This window comes from Takifugu flavidus, chromosome 2, assembly GCF_003711565.1.
Source record: "Takifugu flavidus isolate HTHZ2018 chromosome 2, ASM371156v2, whole genome shotgun sequence".
Lineage (NCBI taxonomy): Eukaryota > Metazoa > Chordata > Actinopteri > Tetraodontiformes > Tetraodontidae > Takifugu > Takifugu flavidus.
In genome coordinates this window covers 18,799,535-18,819,782 of record NC_079521.1, presented here as the reverse complement: position 1 = coordinate 18,819,782, position 20,248 = coordinate 18,799,535, and the positions used below count along the sequence as shown (strand labels likewise).

Here is a 20,248-nt window from a genome sequence, read left to right as displayed (position 1 = left end):
CTTGACTGGCCTTTGGTCTGAGAACGGGTCGGATCCCCCCAGTAACTCCCCTTTCATCAGGAGTCGCTCTGCACTTCACTCAATTAAGCCGGTAATTAAATGTTCTTCAAATGACTTCATTTAATCATCTTCATTTGGGACTTGTGAAGAGCTTCCGTTTTTCTTTTATTAAGCCGGTTGCTCCGTTCAACACGGAGCACCTCGCGGTCCCAGTCAGATTACATGTTCAGCAGGTTAGAAGCAGAACAACAGCAAAATCAGTATTATTATTATCGGTGTCATCATCATCATCATCACCATCATCACCACCATCATCATCATCACCATCACCATCATCACCACCATCATCACCATCACCATCATCATCATCACCACCACACCATCATCACCATCATCATCACCATCACCATCAGCACCATCACCATCATCATCACCATCACCACCATCACCACCATCATCACCACCATCATCACCATCATCATCATCACCATCACCATCAAATCATCAACCATCATCATCACCATCATCATCAACATCATCATCACCATCATCCCCACCACCATCATCACCATCATCACCATCACCATCATCCCCACCACCATCATCACCACCACCACCATCATCAACCATCACCATCATCACCACCCTCATCATCCACCATCACAAACCATCACCATCATCACCACCATCATCATCACCATCACCATCACCATCATCATCACCCTCACCCTCACCATCATCACCATCATCACCACCACCATCATCATCATCATCACCATCATCATCACCACCATCATCATCACCATCACCATCATCATCACCCTCACCCTCACCATCATCACCATCATCACCACCATCATCATCACATCACCACCACCATCACCATCATCACCATCATCACCACCACCACCATCATCATCATCATCACCATCATCATCATCATCATCAGGTCAGGCCTGACGCCGGTCATGGTCGCTCCATCACCCGGACCTTTGATTTGCCATTCCAGAGCTCACAGTCATGGACTCGGTCTGATCGGACACGGAGGATCCGAATCATCTGCCAGGGGCCCGGACTCACCCTCAGGGCTCCAAGGTCGTCCTGGCAGAGGTGTCGACGGTGCGACGAATGCCTCAAATATCATCGCAAATCCTGCAATTGGAAATGGCGCAGAGATTTAAGGTGGCGGGACACTGCGGCGAGAGAGAAGCAGCGCTGGTGTGCACAGTCCCACGTGCACAGTCCCACGTAATAAATGTAATAATCACGTGTTGGTGAAATAACTGTAAATCATTGATGACCCTACAAGGCAAGAGTTATTTTTAAAAGGGGATTCATCAATATTCTCCAGGGGTTCATGAGGAAAGGTCAGAAACTCTCTCATTGAGCATGCGCACGCACGTCCCCGTGCACAGGTTTGCAGGGCTCCGTTTCTGTCCTCAGATCTGTTTTGTGATCCTCTGAACTTCCCGTTGTGATTTGTGCTTCGATACAGAGCAACTCCGGAGGCGTCATCAGCTGAATCGAAGCTTTATTTTGGGGTTGTAGCTCCTCTCTGCTCAGGCGGCGCTTGTCGACCCTGCAGCTGTTATCAGAGCGGTCAGACGGCCGCGGCTCCTGTGTATCACCCCGTCAATGGGGCCTATCGGCATATTTGACAAAGACTGTGTTGGACACAATAAGGAGGCGGTCTCATTAAGTTCAGCGTAACGGCCGCCGAGCAGATGAGGAACGAGTCGGGAAACATCGTAGATTACACCCATGAGTTAATTAACAACAAAAGCAAAACGATCAGAGCGGCGCGGCGCGGCGGCCTGCTGGTGGACGACACACACGTCCTCATGTGAAGCCTTTCAGCCCCCAGCAGCCTGTTTCATGTCCCCAACAATGGGGGGGGGTCACGAGACAGAACAAACTCTCTGAATGTGAAATCATACTGTGGTGAGGGTGTCGGGTTCAGAGGGCGGGGGAGGGGGGCAAGGGAGTCCACACACAGCCCAGCCAGAGGGTGTCTCTCCATGCACAATAAGTTACTCAGGTTTGTGCACATGCGAGTGTGCACGTGTTTGCAAGGGTCATAGGCTGAGTGGTGTGAAAGCGTGGAGGACATCTGCAGGAGATAAGGGCGAAGCTATGCAACAGTTAAACTGCTCTACACATTAACCACGCACATGACAGTTCACCCATACATTATGTTGGTGTGGAGGTGATTATGGCTGATTACAAACGCCGCCTCCGCTGCCATCCCGCTCTCAGCGCGCCGTGCACGGCGACCACAGCGCCCGTTTGGGTTTCATTAGTGACCCTCGTGGCAATTCCATTCAAGCCGCACCAGGGGGGCAAATGATGACAGTGATGACGAAATCAAAACTGTCACCGGGGCAACGGCTGATAGCAGCAGGGCGTGTTTGCCCTGTTCGCTGCACGGCTGCGTCTTAGCAACCGCCATCTTCGACGGCTAGCAGCTGTCCAAAGGCCTTTGCCTTCAACAGCAGGACGCAGCAGAAGTTAGAGCGCTCCGGTGAGAAGCGCTGGTATGCATGGAGGCTGGTCAGGTGGCGCACACATGCACGCGCACACATGCACGCGCACACATGCACACGCACGGTCTGACACACAGCCAACAACTCAGTGACCTGTGATCCCTCCACTCGGGCTCCTCTGCCACTTTGGGCCAACGCTCCGTGTCTCCTGTGTCACTAATGAAATGGTTACACGTGTTTATCGGTCCACAAAAGTCATCTCTGGAGAAGGTTGCTGTGATGGAATTTAAATGTAAAAGTTATGAAGAACTTTATGCTAAATTTTGTTCGGTTAACTTCCTGTTCCTTCCTTTTATCCAGGACAGAGAGGACAAGTGCTACTGATGTCATTCAGTAATCATATTCAGTCATGTCTCATCATTCAATCAGTAAATCGTTGCATATTTAACATGCATCCGGTTGAACCGTCCCCCCCGTGCCGCCGCATCGATGAGGACCACGGCTAAACAATTCTACTGCCTTTGATATTTTAATAACTCGCTGCTTTGCATTGTATCTTCTGCCCCGAAGCAAAGACGATGGACTTATGGGAAGCGAGCGATAAAGAGATGAAAGCCTCTAACTCACCATTTTACAGCTGCAGATGCATCAGGACGCAGGAGCAACGTGTAAAGCAACAACTGGACTGAAGACGCCTTCTGGATAGAAGGTGAAACGTCTTCAAAGGAGAAGAAAAACAGTCCAGTTGACACAGAAAACTAACTTGGATATAAGGCGAAAACTGATATCAAGGAAAAAAGTTGTTGTTGCTTTTGAAATTCATCAGACACCTGGTGTCAAGTCTGGAAGGTTCCACAACAAAGCAAATAAAACACCTGAAAGTCTGGACACACACACACACACACACACACACACACACACACACACACACACACACACACACACACACACACCCATCCCCAGCCCGTTGTATCACACTACGGGCTGCATGTGGACACCATGTAGATCTCTGGAAGCTGGGTGTCATCAATAACTTCAGAGGCACAAAACCAGCTAAATTAGGTGCAACCACTTCCCTCTGTCATGACTAATGAGCTCGCCTTCATTTGAGTATTAATCTCGCTCGGCTGTGGCCGTCTTCTGGGGAACAGACTGCTGCTGAGCCTTCCTGGGGGCGGGTACGCCCCAGCAGGAGAGGAGCACAAACACCGGTCCTGCTGGACCTGAGCTGGAGCCGCAGAAGAAGCCTGCATTTACCTGGAGATATTCAAATCTAGCTTATCAGGCCACACGATAAGAATGACACTGTGTATTTTATCAGCATGAGTGTATATGTTTTTTTAAGATACCACATTCAGTTGGGCTGATACGATATCGCAGCCACACGTAAGAGTTTAAGGACATAGAAATATCCAGATCGTCCGTTGCAACTTTTGCAACAAATGGGCCTCGAATGTGCACATTGGCAGTCCAGGAGTGCAAAATAGTCCCAATAGTGAAATCATACACTCTCTCTCTCTCTCTCTCTCTCTCTCTCTCTCTCACACACACACACACACACACACAGAAAGAGAGAGGGAGAGCGGAGAGAGAGAGAGACTGTAATTGTAGGTTTTGTCCCAGGAAAACCATGGCTACTTTTTCAGCAGCGTGTCAAAAAGACCACAGAAATCATCGCCCCCTGAATGCAGCGCAGCTCCAGGAGAGTTCACTCTGTCAACACAACACTACACTTATATTTAATGGGATGTTTTTTGTGCTTTATGGCTGAAAAAAATGTTAGTGTTCCAACAAAATTCAGTTAAACTATGTTAAAAAGTCATCTGCAATGGTACAGTCTGTATTAATGAACTCTCAATGCCTGATGTTTCTCTTATATGAGTCCGTTTAGACCTCTGACCTGAGATAACGTGCATTATGGGCTGTTTCAGTGTGCAGATAGAGTGTGTTTTCTAATGGCTGTTAGACATATATCAGTTGGAACACCGGGTTCACTGACACCCACTGTCAAGTCTTCTTCCTCGCAAAATAATTATCTAACAGTTTCGACCTTCACATGCCGAAAGAAGCAAAATCAAACGTGTTTACTCACTCCCGGGGAGCGCGTGACAAAGGAACCGCATGCACAGGCGCGTCCAAAAGGTGGCAGTGTTGAGTTTTATAATGGTGCGCGGAGGCCGGACGAAAATCTGTTCATCCAATTCGAATTACAGGTCTGTTTTACCGCTATTTGTCCGGAGGAATCGCACAAACGTCACACAATGAGCGCTAACTGACATTTTTAACACTTAAAATTCTTCAAGATGCTTTAAACGCTAATTTAAAAAAGTGTTCTTGTGCAAAGAAAAGCTTTCCACACATGTGCTGCTTTAAAACAAACTTGTCATCCGTGTTTCGGACTGTGCTTGTTTGATGTTCAGTACAGGTATTGGGTCGAGGAAACTGTTAAAAAGCACAAGTGTGCCGAGTGTGAATCCCAGCTGACAGTCAGCTGACGGCCTGTGACAGTTGCGAAAAGTTTGGCTTCCGCGGCCTGCTGATATGTTAATTAGTTCTCGCTGTGCGCGACCCTATTGGCTCACCGTCCGAGTCCGTGACGTCAGGGCCGCTCTACTCTTTAAACTCATCCGCCGTGTTCGCTGGAAAAAAGCGGCCCAGCAGTCAGCGGCGTGTGACGCGCGAAGCTGCACGACGCTCTCGCTCTCGCTCTCCTTCTCCTGCTTCTTCTGCTCTCCGCCTGCGCAATGTGCTCACGAAGACCCCGTAAAGTGTTAAATGTTTGAAATCCAAAAGCGCCGAATTGCACATGCTGAGAGAGGACCCCGCTGCTGGTACGCGCGGCACCGCTGCGTCTGTGCGCTAGAGTCTGAGGAGAAAAAAAACTCTTCTGCAAGTCCGCGGCTGCGAGAAGGACGCTGAGTTTTTTTTTCTTTCTTATTCTTTTTTTTTTTTTTCAAACAGTGTCAAGACAAACGGTTCAAAACATCAAACTGGCTCACGTTTGTCCCAGTCAACCCAGTTTGACAGCTGCGCTTCACCCAGTTTGGAGGACTGTCAGCAGCAAGAGGATGGCATCAGAGCTGGCAATGAGCAACTCCGACCTGCCCACCAGTCCCCTGGCCATGGAATATGTTAATGACTTCGATCTGATGAAGTTTGAAGTGAAAAAGGAGCCGGTGGAGCCCGATCGCAACATCAGCCAGTGCAGTCGCCTTATCGCCGGGGGATCCTTGTCTTCCACCCCGATGAGCACGCCGTGCAGCTCAGTGCCCCCTTCCCCAAGCTTCTCAGCACCCAGTCCGGGCTCGGGGAGCGAGCAGAAGACACACATAGAGGATTTCTACTGGATGTCCGGTTACCAACAGCAGTTGAATCCAGAAGCGCTGGGCTTCAGCCCTGAAGACGCGGTCGAGGCGCTGATCAACAGCAGTCACCCGCTCCAGTCGTTCGATGGCTACGCCCGGGGCCAGCAGTTCTCCGGAGCAGCCGGTGCTGGAGGCGCCATGGCCGGCGAAGAGATGGGGTCCGCAGCGGCGGTAGTGTCGGCAGTCATCGCCGCGGCGGCGGCTCAGAACGGAGGGCAGCACCACCATCACCATCACCACCACCACGGCAACGGCCACCACCAGGTACCCGGCGTCCAGTCCAACGGCACTTCTGGGACAGTTCACCCACACATGCGCATGGACGACCGGTTCTCCGACGAGCAGCTGGTCACCATGTCCGTGCGGGAGCTCAACCGGCAGCTGCGGGGGGTCAACAAGGAAGAGGTGATTCGGTTGAAACAGAAAAGGAGGACCCTAAAGAACAGAGGCTACGCTCAGTCCTGCCGGTACAAGCGGGTCCAGCAGCGGCACATCCTGGAGGGAGAGAAGACGCAGCTCATCCAGCAGGTCGATCACCTCAAACAGGAGATCTCCAGGCTGGTCCGGGAGAGAGACGCGTACAAAGAAAAGTATGAGAAGCTGATCAGCAACGGTTTCAGAGAAAACGGATCGAGCAGCGACAACAACCCCTCATCCCCGGAGTTTTTCATGTGAGTCCTCGGCATTATCGTGACAGATCGCAGCTCATTTACTCACCCAACATCGCGACGCTTCTCATTCTAAAACTTTTTTTTTTTTCATTTGGCGAAAACGCCTTTGACCAAGTTAATCAGCTCTTTTTTCCCCCCATTTTATTTTATTTTTCCCCGAAAACGAGTTTGACCAAGTCTGTGACTTTTATATCCTTTGAGGGTTTTGTCCTTTTCATTTTAGAACATTTTCAGGTAAAAAGCCGCATTTCCTTCGTAGCCACGAGCTTTTCCCCGGTAGATTTGCAGTGTTTGATCAAAGTTGATCCAACTTTTGTGCCGCTGTAGCCGAAGCATGCGACAGAAATAACTCCACAAGTCGCGGTTGTGTCCCCCGACTGTCCCCCGGACACTGTACAGCCCCCACCCGCCGGACCCGCAACCACCCTGTCTTTCTAAAACTTTTTTTTTTTTTTTTTTTGAACTTGGAACCTACCCTTTCAGCGCCACCTCATCTCGTGCGTTCTGCGTGTTATTTGAACAAGGAGAAAAAAAGAATGCATCACAACCTCCTCGTCGTTCTTAAAGCACGTGTTTGAGCGGCCTGCATGCTGGACATGCACGGTTCATTTCAGCCTTTCTTTCCCTTCATGTGCTTGAAGAGCTCGGGTGACTCCAGCATTCATACTTCATTTACGAACTCCTCACTTTTTTGGGACGCAACAAAAAAGTGACAGGATCCCCCCCCCCCCCCCCCCCCCCCCACCCCCCATGCAAGTTGGTTTCAGCTGCGTTCAAGTGCGCCGCCGTCGCCGCCTTCGCGCCGCAGTAAACGCGCTGCATGTGCGTTCCTGGTGGTTGATCTTCGGGGGATCCTGGGGGAGGGAAGGGGGGGAGGGGGGGGAGGAGAAAACACACCTGACTGTTTAAGAAGCCTTCAGTCGCCCCCCCGGAACTTTAGTCTGTTGCTTAAACCCTCTGTTGTTATTTAAAAGATGTTTCCTTGAAACTTTTGAAAACGTTTGAATGACATTTTTACCCCTTTATTTTTTTATTATTTTTTTTGAAGGGGGGGGGGGGGGTAATTTAAGTTTTGTGATGCATCCCCCACTCAAATATTAAATTACAGGTAATTTTCTAAAGGATGATGCAGCCAAAAAAGCATTTTGTGAATCATTTCCATCAGGTTTTAGTGCGTCCAGAACAGAGCTCTGACTTGGTTACACAGCTTTTGGAATTTCATTTTCATTTCCAAGTTTGGGTCACAGATCAAAGGATTCCTCACTGAAATGATCCACACAAAAAGAAACATGATGTGGCCTTTTTACCAGGTGGGAGTCTGTGTTCTCCGCTCTCCGCGTCCTCCTCGCAACATTTTCATACTTTATCATCACTTCACCGCAGAGTTTCCCTGTTTTTGTCTGAAACATTTTCAATATTTACGTGGCAATAACCATTAATATAATCAATAATGTCTGGACATTGTTAGACTGCCAGGGATTGACACCCTGCATGTACAGTAATGAGAGCTACATTTGCCAATGAATCTGGAATATATGTTAATTAACCTTCTATCTTATATATAGTATATATAAATATATATATTTTGCTGTGCAAAATTATTTCACTCACTAACCATATGTGATGTTCATATGTGCTCATTTTGTTTTTTCCATTTCATACAATTAAATGATATGCAATAAATGTATGTAACTGTCTTCAGTGAGTCATTTTTCTTTTTGCTTTATTCTGACAGTTTTAAAAAACAAACAAACAAAATGACGGAATCATCTCCTGGAGTTCATATTGAAGCCTAAAGAGCGGTAACGTGCACGGCCAAGCGCTCGTTTCTGAACGATCGGATCATTTTCGGCCGTCTGGTGCTCGTGACACCAGACAGGCCTGATAACGCCACGCGGCTGCTGTTGAACGTGCGTTTCTACTCTGGGCGTGCGAGAGCAGCCGCTCGGGAGAGATTTCACTTTATCATTTCACTTTATCATTCAATCAAATTCATTGTGGTGAAATTTGATTTTTGCATCTTCTGTTTCATCACATCTTTGTGATTATGGAGCCCAGAATGAGTCAAACACCAGCTCTAATTATATCCTATTATATAGAATTTGACCTCTAGAGTGTGTGTGTGTGTGTGTGTGTGTGTGTGTGTGTGTGTGTGTGTGTGTAAATCTCCCTGCATGCCTCTGAATTTCAATTAGGCATGAATGTAAATTTGTGTCTTTGACTGACATTTTGACCTCCTGACACCCCCCCCCCCCCCCCCCCCACCCCCCGCTCCACGTGACCTCCTCCATCCGTCCGTTTTGTGTTTCCTGCTCCGTGTTTGTGATATTTCGTCTGTTCGGTTTGTCTCGTTTCACCCTGCTGTTGTCTTCAGCAGGCCTGGACGTTGTCCTGGAGCGGACATGTCCTGGGGGGGGGGGGGGGGGGGGTTGTGGAGAGTTATGTGAGGCATGTGAGGGGGCGCTGTGGAAGGTGCCAGCGTGCTGCAGCGAGGCCGCCGTCACATCTGGATCTCTCGCTTTGACTCCTCCTCGACGTCTCTGAACGGGACGTTTACTTTGTAAGTTTCTGGGACGAGGTGTAACCTCGCGGGCTCTCGGTCTCCGTCCCGGAACCGTTTGTTTGTTGAAAGAGGGAGAGAAAGGTGCCAGAATACACTGTGAAGGTTTCTGAGAACAGGTTCAGTCTGGATTTGTCAGCTCTTTCTGCAACTTAGCTACACTTTAGAGCACAAAGGGCGCCTTTGACAAAGCAGAGCCACACAATCCGCCAACCAAGCACTGGCTGATACTGTGTTATTACTGTGTTATTACACAGTTTTACATTCCAGCAGACATAACAATTATACATTTGACACTCAACGTACGCGCGTGCACGCAGCATCTGCCCGCGATGACGTGCTCCAGAGCTTGAGAAAGCGCTGTTACCGGAGGTGTGACTTCCTCTGACTGGCCCAGAGTGAGGTGAGAGACTGAGACAATAGTCGCGGCTCGGGCGGAATTAAACGATTTTGCCGATGATTAATAGTCGCGCGGGCCAGCGGCGAGCGCGGCTGCACAGATGATAAATCGCGAGCGCGGCTGCAGTCAGCTGGGCCAGTTCTGGGTCTCAGCACGCGCACAGCACACAATTTAGAGCGAAACCACTTTCTGTCTTCCTCAATTCATCTAATTACAACTATTTGACGGAAGCAGGGGTTTTATTCGTGCAATCTTTCATTTTAACTACAACAATGTGTCGAATCACTTCAGGTGGAAAGTAACCCCCCCCCCCCCCCCCACACACACACACACACACACACACACACACCACACACACACGAAAGCATTTCTATGTTTGTCCTGATTCGGAGGCTGTTTCATCTGAGCCGTGTGTGTTGGGCTGGTGCCACTTTATTTAATGTGTTCAGTGGTCAAGGTGTCCATTTCGATTTCAAACACACACACACACACACACACACACACACACACACACACACACACACACAGTGTTGTGACATTTACATGACTCCAATACTCGTCTGCGAGAGATAAATGACATTTGTGCGGAGACAGATCTGATTTCCAAAATGCATTTGCTGTTCCATCCACCAGTGCTCAGCTCATGGAAGTGTTAAATGTATTGATTTTCCATTGATGCGCTCATATGGAATAGAGGTGCGATGCATGCTGACAGCGTGGTGGAGGATGCCGTTCACTGTGTGTGTGTGTGTGTGTGTGTGCTGTTAACTTTTGAGGGAGAGGTCATATTATAATGCACGCTGCTCCTCTCAAAGTCACCAGAGTAATCCCTGCCCTGGGGAGTCCATGTTCATTTCCTCTGCCCACAACACTCTGAATAAGTCGCACACGTACATCCGACCCTGAACACCACACGCAAACATTTTCCCTTCTTCATCGTGTATTTTCACGCTGTCTGTCGCTGCATCTTGTCCATGTGCATCAAATCGTGGCTGGAACAGCTGTCGAATTCCCCGGAAATGGAACCCGTGTCTCCGCAGGAGCAGCAGCGCTCGGCTGGCAGTTTTCCCGCTCGCACACTTTGCTTCATCGTCCTGTTTCACAGCCGCCGCCTCATCATCACGCTCAGATGGAAGCTCGGAGAGGAGAATAGAGGCAGGCCCGAGCAGAGGATCTTCCTCTCCTGTTGATTTTTACATTCTCTTTTATTTTTAGGCCTTTTTTGCATCGCATGCGACACAACAGGAAGTTCAGAGAACGTTTGTGCTCGTTGGCCTCAGAACAGGAAGGTCAGGACAGACGCCGATAGCATTTTAAAAAGATGTCGTCTCCTATTTTACATTGACTTTTAACTGCTCTAATCTTAAAGTTTGCTTTAGTGTTTTGAGTCTGGAGGCTTTTGTGGCAAATTCCAGGGTCTAGATAATCAAACGACACAGATAATTGGCTGGCAGCAGAGCGGCAGCAGGTCACAAATACAGGAACCCCTCTCACCTTCCAGAAAAGGCGAGAGAAGAAGCATCAACCAGACATCAGGGATCAGTTAGATGCCCCTTTCATCAGAGAACACCTTGCTCTTTCTATACGTTTCCGTCTTTCTCGGCGGCAGAAAGTCACAGCAGGCTTCAAATAGACGTTAAGCGGATGTGCGCGGTGTCATTAGAGAGTTGTCCTTGAAAGACTGGCTGCAGGATATGTTGGTAATGAGGTGCTTGGGACTTGCTGGGTAATTTTATATGTCTGTAAATGGACCCAAACTAAAGAGGCTGTGACTTAAATAAATGCAGCGCCAACTTCCGAGGTAAGCTGTGACAAAGAGGAAAGGCTTGGGGAGAGGCAGGTGGATTTCCAGTTTAGGAATTCCACGTGGGAAATGACGGATTCTGCTGCTCCCGGAACGTCGAGGGGATAAAACACACACGGCGACTTGAATGAAACGTTTTTCCGTCCACGCTTTGTCACACTGTTACGCTCCAGGAATTTCCGACATGCGTTTGTCTCTTTTTCCACCCTGCCGTTAAGATCCGCCCTGGTTGTCACTCGCATGTCGCCACGCCGTCCCGCCTGTTGTGGCGAGGTGCCTGCCTCGCAGATGTTTTCCCCTCAGCTCGCCATTGACGGCCGGAGTTGTGTGGCATTTGTTCGAAACCCCGGTGATTGGAAGTTTCCTTCGCTGCAGTACGTGCGGGTGAAATGTTTCCGCGATTGTCATTTTCCGTGGTGGTTTCAGGCCCCGGCGTGGCCCAAATGCTACGCTAGGTTTTCATGTGCGACGCGACTCGTGAATCTTTGATGTGACTTCATAAAAAGTAAAGGTTTTTGCCGTGTTTTCGGGGCGCGGCGCTCCACGGTAATGGGCAGCGTTCGAGTTTCGTCTGCTGTGGTTACACTGTTTTGATGCATGACTCTGCTGTAGAAGCCATTTGCATGCAAATTTTTTACATTTCCTTGTGCGTCAGACGCTCACTATGATACATATACCGCCTTCTCCCCAACAGTCAAGGTGAGAGCGAATCTCTCAGGATGGATCTACTTGTATCTTTACGACTCTTTGTGCACGGGCGTGTGTCTGACGGGCTGGTAGCGAGTGCCGCGTCCGAGAGAGAGAGACAGAGGAAGCGGCGACGGGGACGACATCTGTTTATGCCTCCCTGCTCATTTATCTCCTCTCACGCTCTTGTGTCCAATCCTGTGTTTTCTCCTTTAGGTCATCGAGAAAATTCCTCCATCTGTGAGTCCTGGCGCCGCTCTTCCGTGCCCACGGCTCCGTGAGGTAAAGCACTTTTCCTTCCCCTTTGTAACGCCATCCCAAACATAAACATCGCTGGCCTTGTTTTTATTTTCCATTATGTACCTGGACGATGAAAACCACATTAATTATTCATTAATATTCATTTAATGCTTCGATTAAATCAGAGCGGATGCAGTAAAGACTTGTACAGCACATTGCGAGACTTCCGTAATGGCGCTCCGATTATTATTCCTGTTTCTTGCTCTGTCATCGTGAGCACGGCGTCGTGTTTTGTTCAGGGAGAGTAACAAACGCACAAAGACAGAACCCTCTTCCTGCAGAACGGACAGTTGACTCCTCTCCTGGTTGTGGGCGATGCTATTCTCCCCACCTGAACCCTCACCCAGTCCTAGATCTGCCGACCGGCTCCACCTGCAGAGGAAGAGCCGTCGCACGACAAGGACAAATCATCTTTAGATGAAGTGCTTTAAGTGCTCTCATCCTCCTCCCACCTCGTCCCTGCCAACGAGATGCCCTCTGCTCAGTGCCGAGGGGCGTCGAGCAGAAACAACGGCGAGTGACTGATGTCGTAGGATCGACAGTAGAAAACCACGGGGGGTGGGGGCGCTATCCATCACCCCCTCGTCATGTCGCAGCGTGACAACTCGCCGGCAGGTGCTCGGCGACGGTGTGGCCGGGTCAGTTTGAGTCGCGGCACGGTTGCAGGCGGAGTCTTTGTTCTATTCAAATCCACACATAAGGTGGGACGTGTGTGTGTGTGTGTGTGTGTGTGTGTGTTGTGTGTGTGTGGTGGGGGGGGGGGGGGGGGTGCAGATGAGCAGTCTGGCCACGTAGCTCCAGGAGGACAGGCTGAATGATGGAGAAGGAGAGCCAGGTCTAAGCGTCCTTGCCTGGGGAGTGTCCCGATGTGGCTGGGACTGCCGAGGCACCAGAGCCTGGTGGCTCCTGCGCTAAAGCGGGAGAGAAGAAGAACAGACGTGGCGTTAATGTCGTGTCGGCAGAGCCAGAGTGTGTCGCCCGCGACCTGTGGCCCCTCGGGGGCTCCCCGTGTAAAAAGACACCCAAGTTCAGAGCCCAGCTGGAGGCTGAAGGACCTCAGGAAGATAGAGCATCAGGTGCGTGCATGTGGAAGCGTAAATATAGACCGCGGAATGTGTGTGACCGAGTGTGTCATCACATCAGCGTGCTATAACAGCTAGGAAAGGCCACCGACCATGAGGGCGCTGCGTGGAAGGGTACGGATGGAAACGGGCTGAGAAAGGTCACCCACCCCCCCACCCAGAGCAATCCTCATCACACCGGTCCTGTTTCTCTCCGCTCTTTCAGCGCTACATGCTAACAGTGGGGGTTAATGTTCTTCTTATCACAGAGTGCTCTATTCCTGGGTGCCAGGATGTGGGAGTCGGCCATAGAGGGCAGATGTAATCGATCCAAATTGACCTGTCGTGCGGAGGAGAAAATGAATGTGACAGCGGAGGCCATAAAGGGAGATGGGGCATCAAAGAAGTGCTCCGTGTGGGTCAGAAGTGGAGGGATGAGTTATTCAAAAACACGCCTCGCCTTCTCCTTCGCCCTGCTCCACTCGTCTCTTAGAAAGGAGTGAGAAACTAGAGACTGCGTCAGAGCGGCAGACTTTATTTAGCTGCAGCGTCCAAAGACGCTGTGGTGTAAAAATACAGATCTCCATGTACAGCAAGAGATGAGCAAGGCAAGAAAGAAAGAAAGAAGGAAAGAAAGGAAGGAAGAAAGGAAGGATTTATGGCTGCTTGTTTGTGAAATGAGCTAGCTTTAGCCCACTTTGCTAATTATTTTCCTGTGGCAGAGTTCTCAGCACAGCCTGAACAGATGCTCAGCGGTAAACGCTTAGTCAGCCCGACTCCGGGTTTGAGACGGTAACGGCCTCTGGTGGACTGTTGGGAAGGCGGTGCAACACGGGGGCAAATCACTGTTGGGGCGAAAGTGCGGAGAAACGGGCAAGTCAATCATCTCCGATCAGTCAAAGGTTGAGGTGAAAAGTCCCACTGTTGAGGGCGGGTCGTCAACATAGCACTGCTGGAGAAGAGTGGTTGAGCCATGTCAAATAAAGATATGTCAGGAAGCGTGTGTGTGTGTGTGTGTGTGTGTGTGTGTGTGTGTGTGTGTGTGTGTGTGTGTGTGTGTGTGTGTGATGGAGAGAGAGATGGAGAGAGAGATTTGGACTGCGAGTGATTCATTCTTCAGCTCTTCCTCCTTTCTCTTCCCTGCTCTTCCTTCCATACAAACGGAGCCTCCTTCCCCTTCACCCCTGCTCCCGAGCTCGCCTTCCCCCTCTGCCGCTCTCCGCACCTGCTTCCCTCCTGCTCTCTGCTCCCTCTCCAAACGTCACCCCCCTCCACTCCTCCATGCCTATTCTCCCCCTCGTTAGCTTGATGAATGGCTTCACTGCAGGGAAAGTGCTGATTTTCATCCCTCTGTCTGATTTTTGCTGGCTGTTATTAATTTCAAACACTCAGAGAAAAGCGAGCGAGTCAATAAATAAGGAAATGAACACACTTCATGGTGCCACGCCGCCGATCCCGCAGTCACTCACCCGAGATACGGGTCTTTGAGGAGGCTAGGTCTGCATTTATCCAGATATTCCACCCTTTTATGGATTCGTAACTCACTTTGCTGTTTTCTCAGCTATGGTTGAGTCATGTTGTGTTCGGGGGTGTCGGACTCTCAGCAGGGGGTGTCCACTCTCAGCCTTTCACCTTTCACCTTGTTCAAGAGGTTCGGTCATGACACAAGGGACAGGTTTCTTATATTTAACTCATATTTAAGGGCACATTATTTTCCCTTTTAGCTCCTCTTGCTCCACCTCATCATGAATGGAATCCAGGCCAGTTGATTCCCATGATGATCCCACTGACAGACCAATTACAGCTCCAGACATCATCTTATTCACAAACTATTAAGATAAGCAGTCTGCAGGGGTCTGTTCATGCATCTGAGACACCCACGTATGCACCCAGGGGTGGGGGGTGCTGGCATGTGGGTGCATCTGAATTTTTGTAATAGTTCACAAAACATTTTGAGTTTTATAAAAGAAACCCCTCCAAAAAAATAAAAATAAAAATGGGCTGCATATCACTCAGCAGCAGGATCAGCAGGATCAGCAGCAGCAGGATCAGCAGCAGGGTCAGCAGCAGCAGGGTCATCAGCAGGATCACAGCAGCAGCGCAGGATCAGCAGCAGGAGCAGGATCAGCAGCAGGGTCAGCAGCAGGATCAGCAGCAGGATCAGCAGCAGCAGCAGCACAGATCAGATCAGCAGGAGCAGGATCAGGATCAGCAGGAGCAGGATCAGGATCAGCAGGAGCAGGATCAGCAGCAGGAGCAGGATCAGCAGCAGCAGGATCAGCAGCAGCAGCAGATCAGCAGCAGCAGGATCAGCAGCAGCAGGGTCAGCAGCAGCAGCAGGGTCAGCAGAGCAGAATCAGCAGCAGGATCAGGAGCAGGATCAGCAGCAGGAGCAGGATCAGCAGCAGCAGGATCAGCAGCAGCAGGATCAGCAGCAGCAGGATCAGCAGCAGCAGGTCAGCAGCAGCAGCAGGGTCAGCAGCAGGATCAGCAGCAGCAGAAGGAGCAGGATCAGCAGCAGGAGCAGGATCAGCAGCAGGATCAGGATCAGCAGCAGCAGGATCAGCAGCAGGAGCCAGCAGGGTCAGCAGCAGGATCAGCAGCAGGATCAGGAGCAGGATCAGGATCAGCAGCAGGATCAGGATCAGGATCAGCAGCAGGATCAGGAGCAGGATCAGCAGCAGGATCAGCAGCAGGATCAGGATCAGCAGCAGGATCAGCAGCAGGATCAGCATCAGCAGCAGGATCAGGATCAGCAGCAGGATCAGCAGCAGGATCAGGATCAGCAGCAGGATCAGCAGCAGGATCAGCAGCAGATCAGGATCAGCAGCAGGATCAGCAGCAGCAGGATCAGCAGCAGGATCAGCAGCAGGATCAGCAGCAGGATCAGGATCAGCAGCAGGATCAGGATCAGCAGCAGGTCAGCAGGATCAGCAGCAGGATCAGGATCAGCACAGGGATCAGGATCAGCAGCAGGATCAGCAGCAGGATCAGCAGTGGATCCCCTGCATCTGCGTCATGGCATCAGACTGTTGTGTTACCGTTAGATCATCGGAGTGAATATTCGAGGTCACCAGACCAGGAATGCTGCTTCCATTGGGAAGCTCGGCTCCACCGATCACATGATCGTCCCTCAGACTGGTGACGTCATCACTGTGGCACAGACGACTCACGATGATGCTCTGCTTCTGGTTTCTGTATCGAACAAACACCTCCGGCTCCGCGGAGCTCCGGTTCCTGGTTCCCGGTTCCTGCTCGGGCTGTGACCTGGCGGCCAGAGTGGAGCGGCGAGGCCACAGACGACGGGCTCTGGTTGCGAGCAGCGCCCAGCAGTGTAGGGTGACATTATGGGAAGCGCCGCCACACAGACGCAATAGCCAGAAAGAGAACCTTCGCCAGCTTCAACTTCTGCCTGCTTGAGTTACACTGATGACCCCTGACAGAAGCCATGATAGGACCAGGGCGTCCCAGTGGACACCAACCATGTCCACAGGAGCGGCCCCGTGTTTACTTTCCGCTCTGAGGTCGCGCGGCGTTTGACTCCGCTCAGCCAAGGCTGCAAACATGTTTCCTGTTATGTCCTGAAAAGCAGCAGGTCACAGCAGGGGGACAACAAACCAATTCAGATGAAGCTGCCTCATCGTGCGCGAGCGTGGGAGGCGCCGGGACGGGAGGGGGGAGGGAGGGAGGGGGGGGAGGGAGGGTCACTGCCGTCTCCCCGACCTTTGACCCCCTGACACACGGTGACGCTCCAGGTAACAAATCCGTGTTGTAACCGTTCGTCTCTCAAGCCTCCAGTCGGTCCGTTACCGTTATGATTCAGACAATAAGTCTCAAGTCCTGCCCCCCCCCCCCCCACCCGTCGTGTCCCCGGGTCCAAATTAGACATGCGTCAAGCACAGGAGCCCTGCTGGAATGAGACAGGGCGGAGCGACTCTCATTCCCCTTCCCTGTCTCTTGATAGTATCCCTAATGGACCTCTCTCCCGGTGGCAGGTCGCCGTGGCAACATTCACCTACTATTGCTTTAATGAGACGTGTGTGTGTGTGTGTGTGTGTTGTGTGTGTGTGTGTGTGTGTGTGTCTCTGAAGAGAGCTGTTAGCGATCCTCGTGGCCCTGTTTATCTCCACACTAGTGTTGGAGCAGAGGCAGGTCAGAGGCAGGGCGGCTCGTATCCGTCTCCATTCCCACGGCTGCTGTCTCCCAGGCACAGTGGTCACAGCGGGATGAAAAGACTATGGATTTTTTTCCTCCTCCTGTTCCTCCTCCTGTTCGTCCTCCACCTCCTCCTCCACCTCCTCCTCCTCTTGTTCCTCTTCCTCCTCTTGTTCCGTTCCTCCTCCTCCTCTTGTTCCGGTTCCTCCTCCTGTTCCTCCTGTTCCTCCTCCTCCTCCTTCCTCCTCCTCCTCCTCCTCCTGTTCCTCCTCCTCCTTTTCCTCCTCCTCCTCCTCCTCCTCCTGTTCCTCCTCCTCCTGTTCCTCCTGTTCCTCCTCCTCCTGTTCCTCCTCCTCTTCCTCCTCCTCCTCCTGTTCCTCCTCCTCCTCCTGTTCCTCCTCCTCCTCCTCCCTGCACCCGCCAGAGTGGGAAGATTAGACAGGAGATGAGCTCAGACTTGCCCATTCAAAGCGGCTCTAAGCCGACACCAGAAGCAGCCGACCCATGTGTGCAGCTTCACGCAAACTGAGCACACACACACACACACCACACACACACACCACACACACACACACACACACCACACACACACACACACACACACACACAGGAATTAGAAGTGTAACAATCCAGCTTTATTGGATTTGATACAATTTTTGGGATGTTTTCATGAACATGAAAACTTGAAAAAACATTATCTCAAATATTTAATCATTTTACTCAAATTAATGATGGAAATGTTAACAAAGAAGAGGAGATGTGGGCGAGCTGGGGAGCGTAATTAGCCAGAGATCCAAAGTTGATGGTGTATGTGACTATTTACTTTGACGCGCTCCGGTGGAGGGACGGCACCAAGAACCCGACTGTGTAAATTACAGGACGGCTGAGTCCCATCAGAACCTGGTCGTGGGGAGGTGTCAGAACAGTGAAGACAGACGTGAAGAGGGAGGAAACATTCAGCCAACGTGCTAGAATAATGATACAGAAATGGAAATGTGGGTTTGACTCCTGCTGAGGAGCGCACGTGTGGATCATAGTGATACAAGGAGTTTTATTTGTTGTAAATTATTATTTAAACAGCATAAAATTTGATTTTTGGAGTCAAAGCCACCGCTAACAGGTGCCCTATAGGTGAAATTAAACTTGTCTCTATCATCCATAAAAGCTTCTAAAATAATGTTTTTAACGGTCTCTGCATCAGAAATGTTCAGCTTGACATGAAATCAGGTTTCCAGGCAGAACTCTCCTCTCAGTCTAACGGCCTGAACAGACTCGCTGTCGTGAGAATCCTCGGGTCTGTGGCCCATCGGGGGGGTTTGGGGGCTCTGGAAGTGCAAAGGTTGTGCAACTGCTGCTCACACACACACATGAACCCATCATCCCCTGAGATGAAGCTATTTCCCCAAGACGGCTCTTAGTTCCTCAATGCGCCGTCAGTGGTGGACTCCTCGGTCAAACCGTCAACACTCTTCGTGCTAATTGAAGCTAAGTGACAACTGACTCACGACTTTCTGCTGCTTTTCTCAAAACAAGCTGGGTGGCAGTTACAACGTGACGAGCCGCCTCGTGGTTCTGATGACTGCGAAGTTCTGCGTGGCGGCTCGCCTCCAGGGCGGCGGATGCTGCGGACGGTTGGTCGACTGCGGCTTCTCGCAAATCCTCCCCAAACTGCTGCCGTCAGCAAGCAGAAAAAAATCAAAAAGAAGAACGCATGGGGGCAAAAGTTGAGACCGAGCGCACGTCTGCTGCCCTGGATTGGCCCCCGTGACGCCTCGCTCCGTGCACGCCGTCAGTCTGAAGGCGGGGTCACGCGTCTGCACGTGCAGGTTTGCTGAAAAACACAAAAGAAACGATACAAAGTAACAAATGTGTCGCGAATCCCGAATAATCTGTCCTCGCCTCTGTCCTGCTCACCTTCGGAATGTGGAGCGTTTGGGCCGATACTGTGGTTGCCATGGACACACTGAGGGCAACAATCCAGTAAACAGGAGGTGGATGCAATGACAGAAGCAGGACGCCACACCAATGGCGTCCCCAACACACACGACCCGACTGGGCAGCATTTAATGTTTCGCTGAACACTTGATGATGAACCCGTCTTCGTGGGCCGTTCCGGTTCTGTTTTCCCGCTCTCGTCGCGTGTGTGTTTTGGGAACGCATCATTCCTGTGGACTCAGAGCAGAAACAGTGCAGCACAGAGAGGTTTCGTACGCTTGGCACGGCGCCGCGCACACACTGCGTTAGCGCTGTAAATAGCCGGAGTGTGTCGTGCTTCTCCGCTGTGTTTGGACCTATTTTAGAGCTGACACAGGAAATAGGGCCATTCTGACAGCCCCCTGCCAGCCGGTACTGCACACAGCAGCCCCGGAACCTTCTGTTCCACACACATGCACGCACAAACATGCGTCTGCTTGTACACACACACACACACACACACACACACACACACAGCTGACTTCCTACATTAGACTTTTGCTCATCCCTCTTTTCTTCCAGTTTTTGCTCCAGTTTGACTGGAAAGACCTTGAACAAAAGTCCCGACCCAGCTTCTCTCCTGCACTCCAGCCCCCCTGATGGGGGGGGGCTGAGGGTCTTTCAACTCCACCATTGAGCTGGAGACCTGCAGCAGAAAGCAGAGTTTAGATTTAATTCTGCCCCCTCCCCCCCGGTTTATTTTTTAGTATCACGTACAGCGTAATTTAATTCGGGGGCTTTGTTACTCATTAATTTGCTGAATATTCTGTGGGGCTGGGAGATAAGGG

The 20,248-nt window shown here is 50.8% G+C and overlaps 1 protein-coding gene and 1 long non-coding RNA gene across 2 annotated transcripts in view; one reads left to right on the top strand and one right to left on the bottom strand.

The window, feature by feature from the left end:
* The first annotated feature begins 5,127 nt into the window (after window positions 1-5,127).
* Window positions 5,128-20,248, top strand: part of mafa (MAF bZIP transcription factor a) — a 58,595-nt gene continuing 43,474 nt past the window's right edge. Inside the window, exons 1-2 of the mRNA XM_057019577.1 lie at window positions 5,128-6,519; window positions 12,187-12,252. Of these exons, the coding sequence (XP_056875557.1) occupies window positions 5,552-6,519; window positions 12,187-12,214 (996 nt within the window). The 5' untranslated portion in view covers window positions 5,128-5,551 and the 3' untranslated portion in view covers window positions 12,215-12,252. The remainder of the gene's footprint in view (window positions 6,520-12,186; window positions 12,253-20,248) is intronic.
* LOC130517602 (uncharacterized) lies at window positions 18,100-19,548 on the bottom strand. The gene is made up of 2 exons (XR_008947753.1): window positions 19,401-19,548; window positions 18,100-19,317 (listed from the first exon to the last, which is right to left on the bottom strand). It is a non-coding gene; the product is annotated as an uncharacterized LOC130517602 (long non-coding RNA).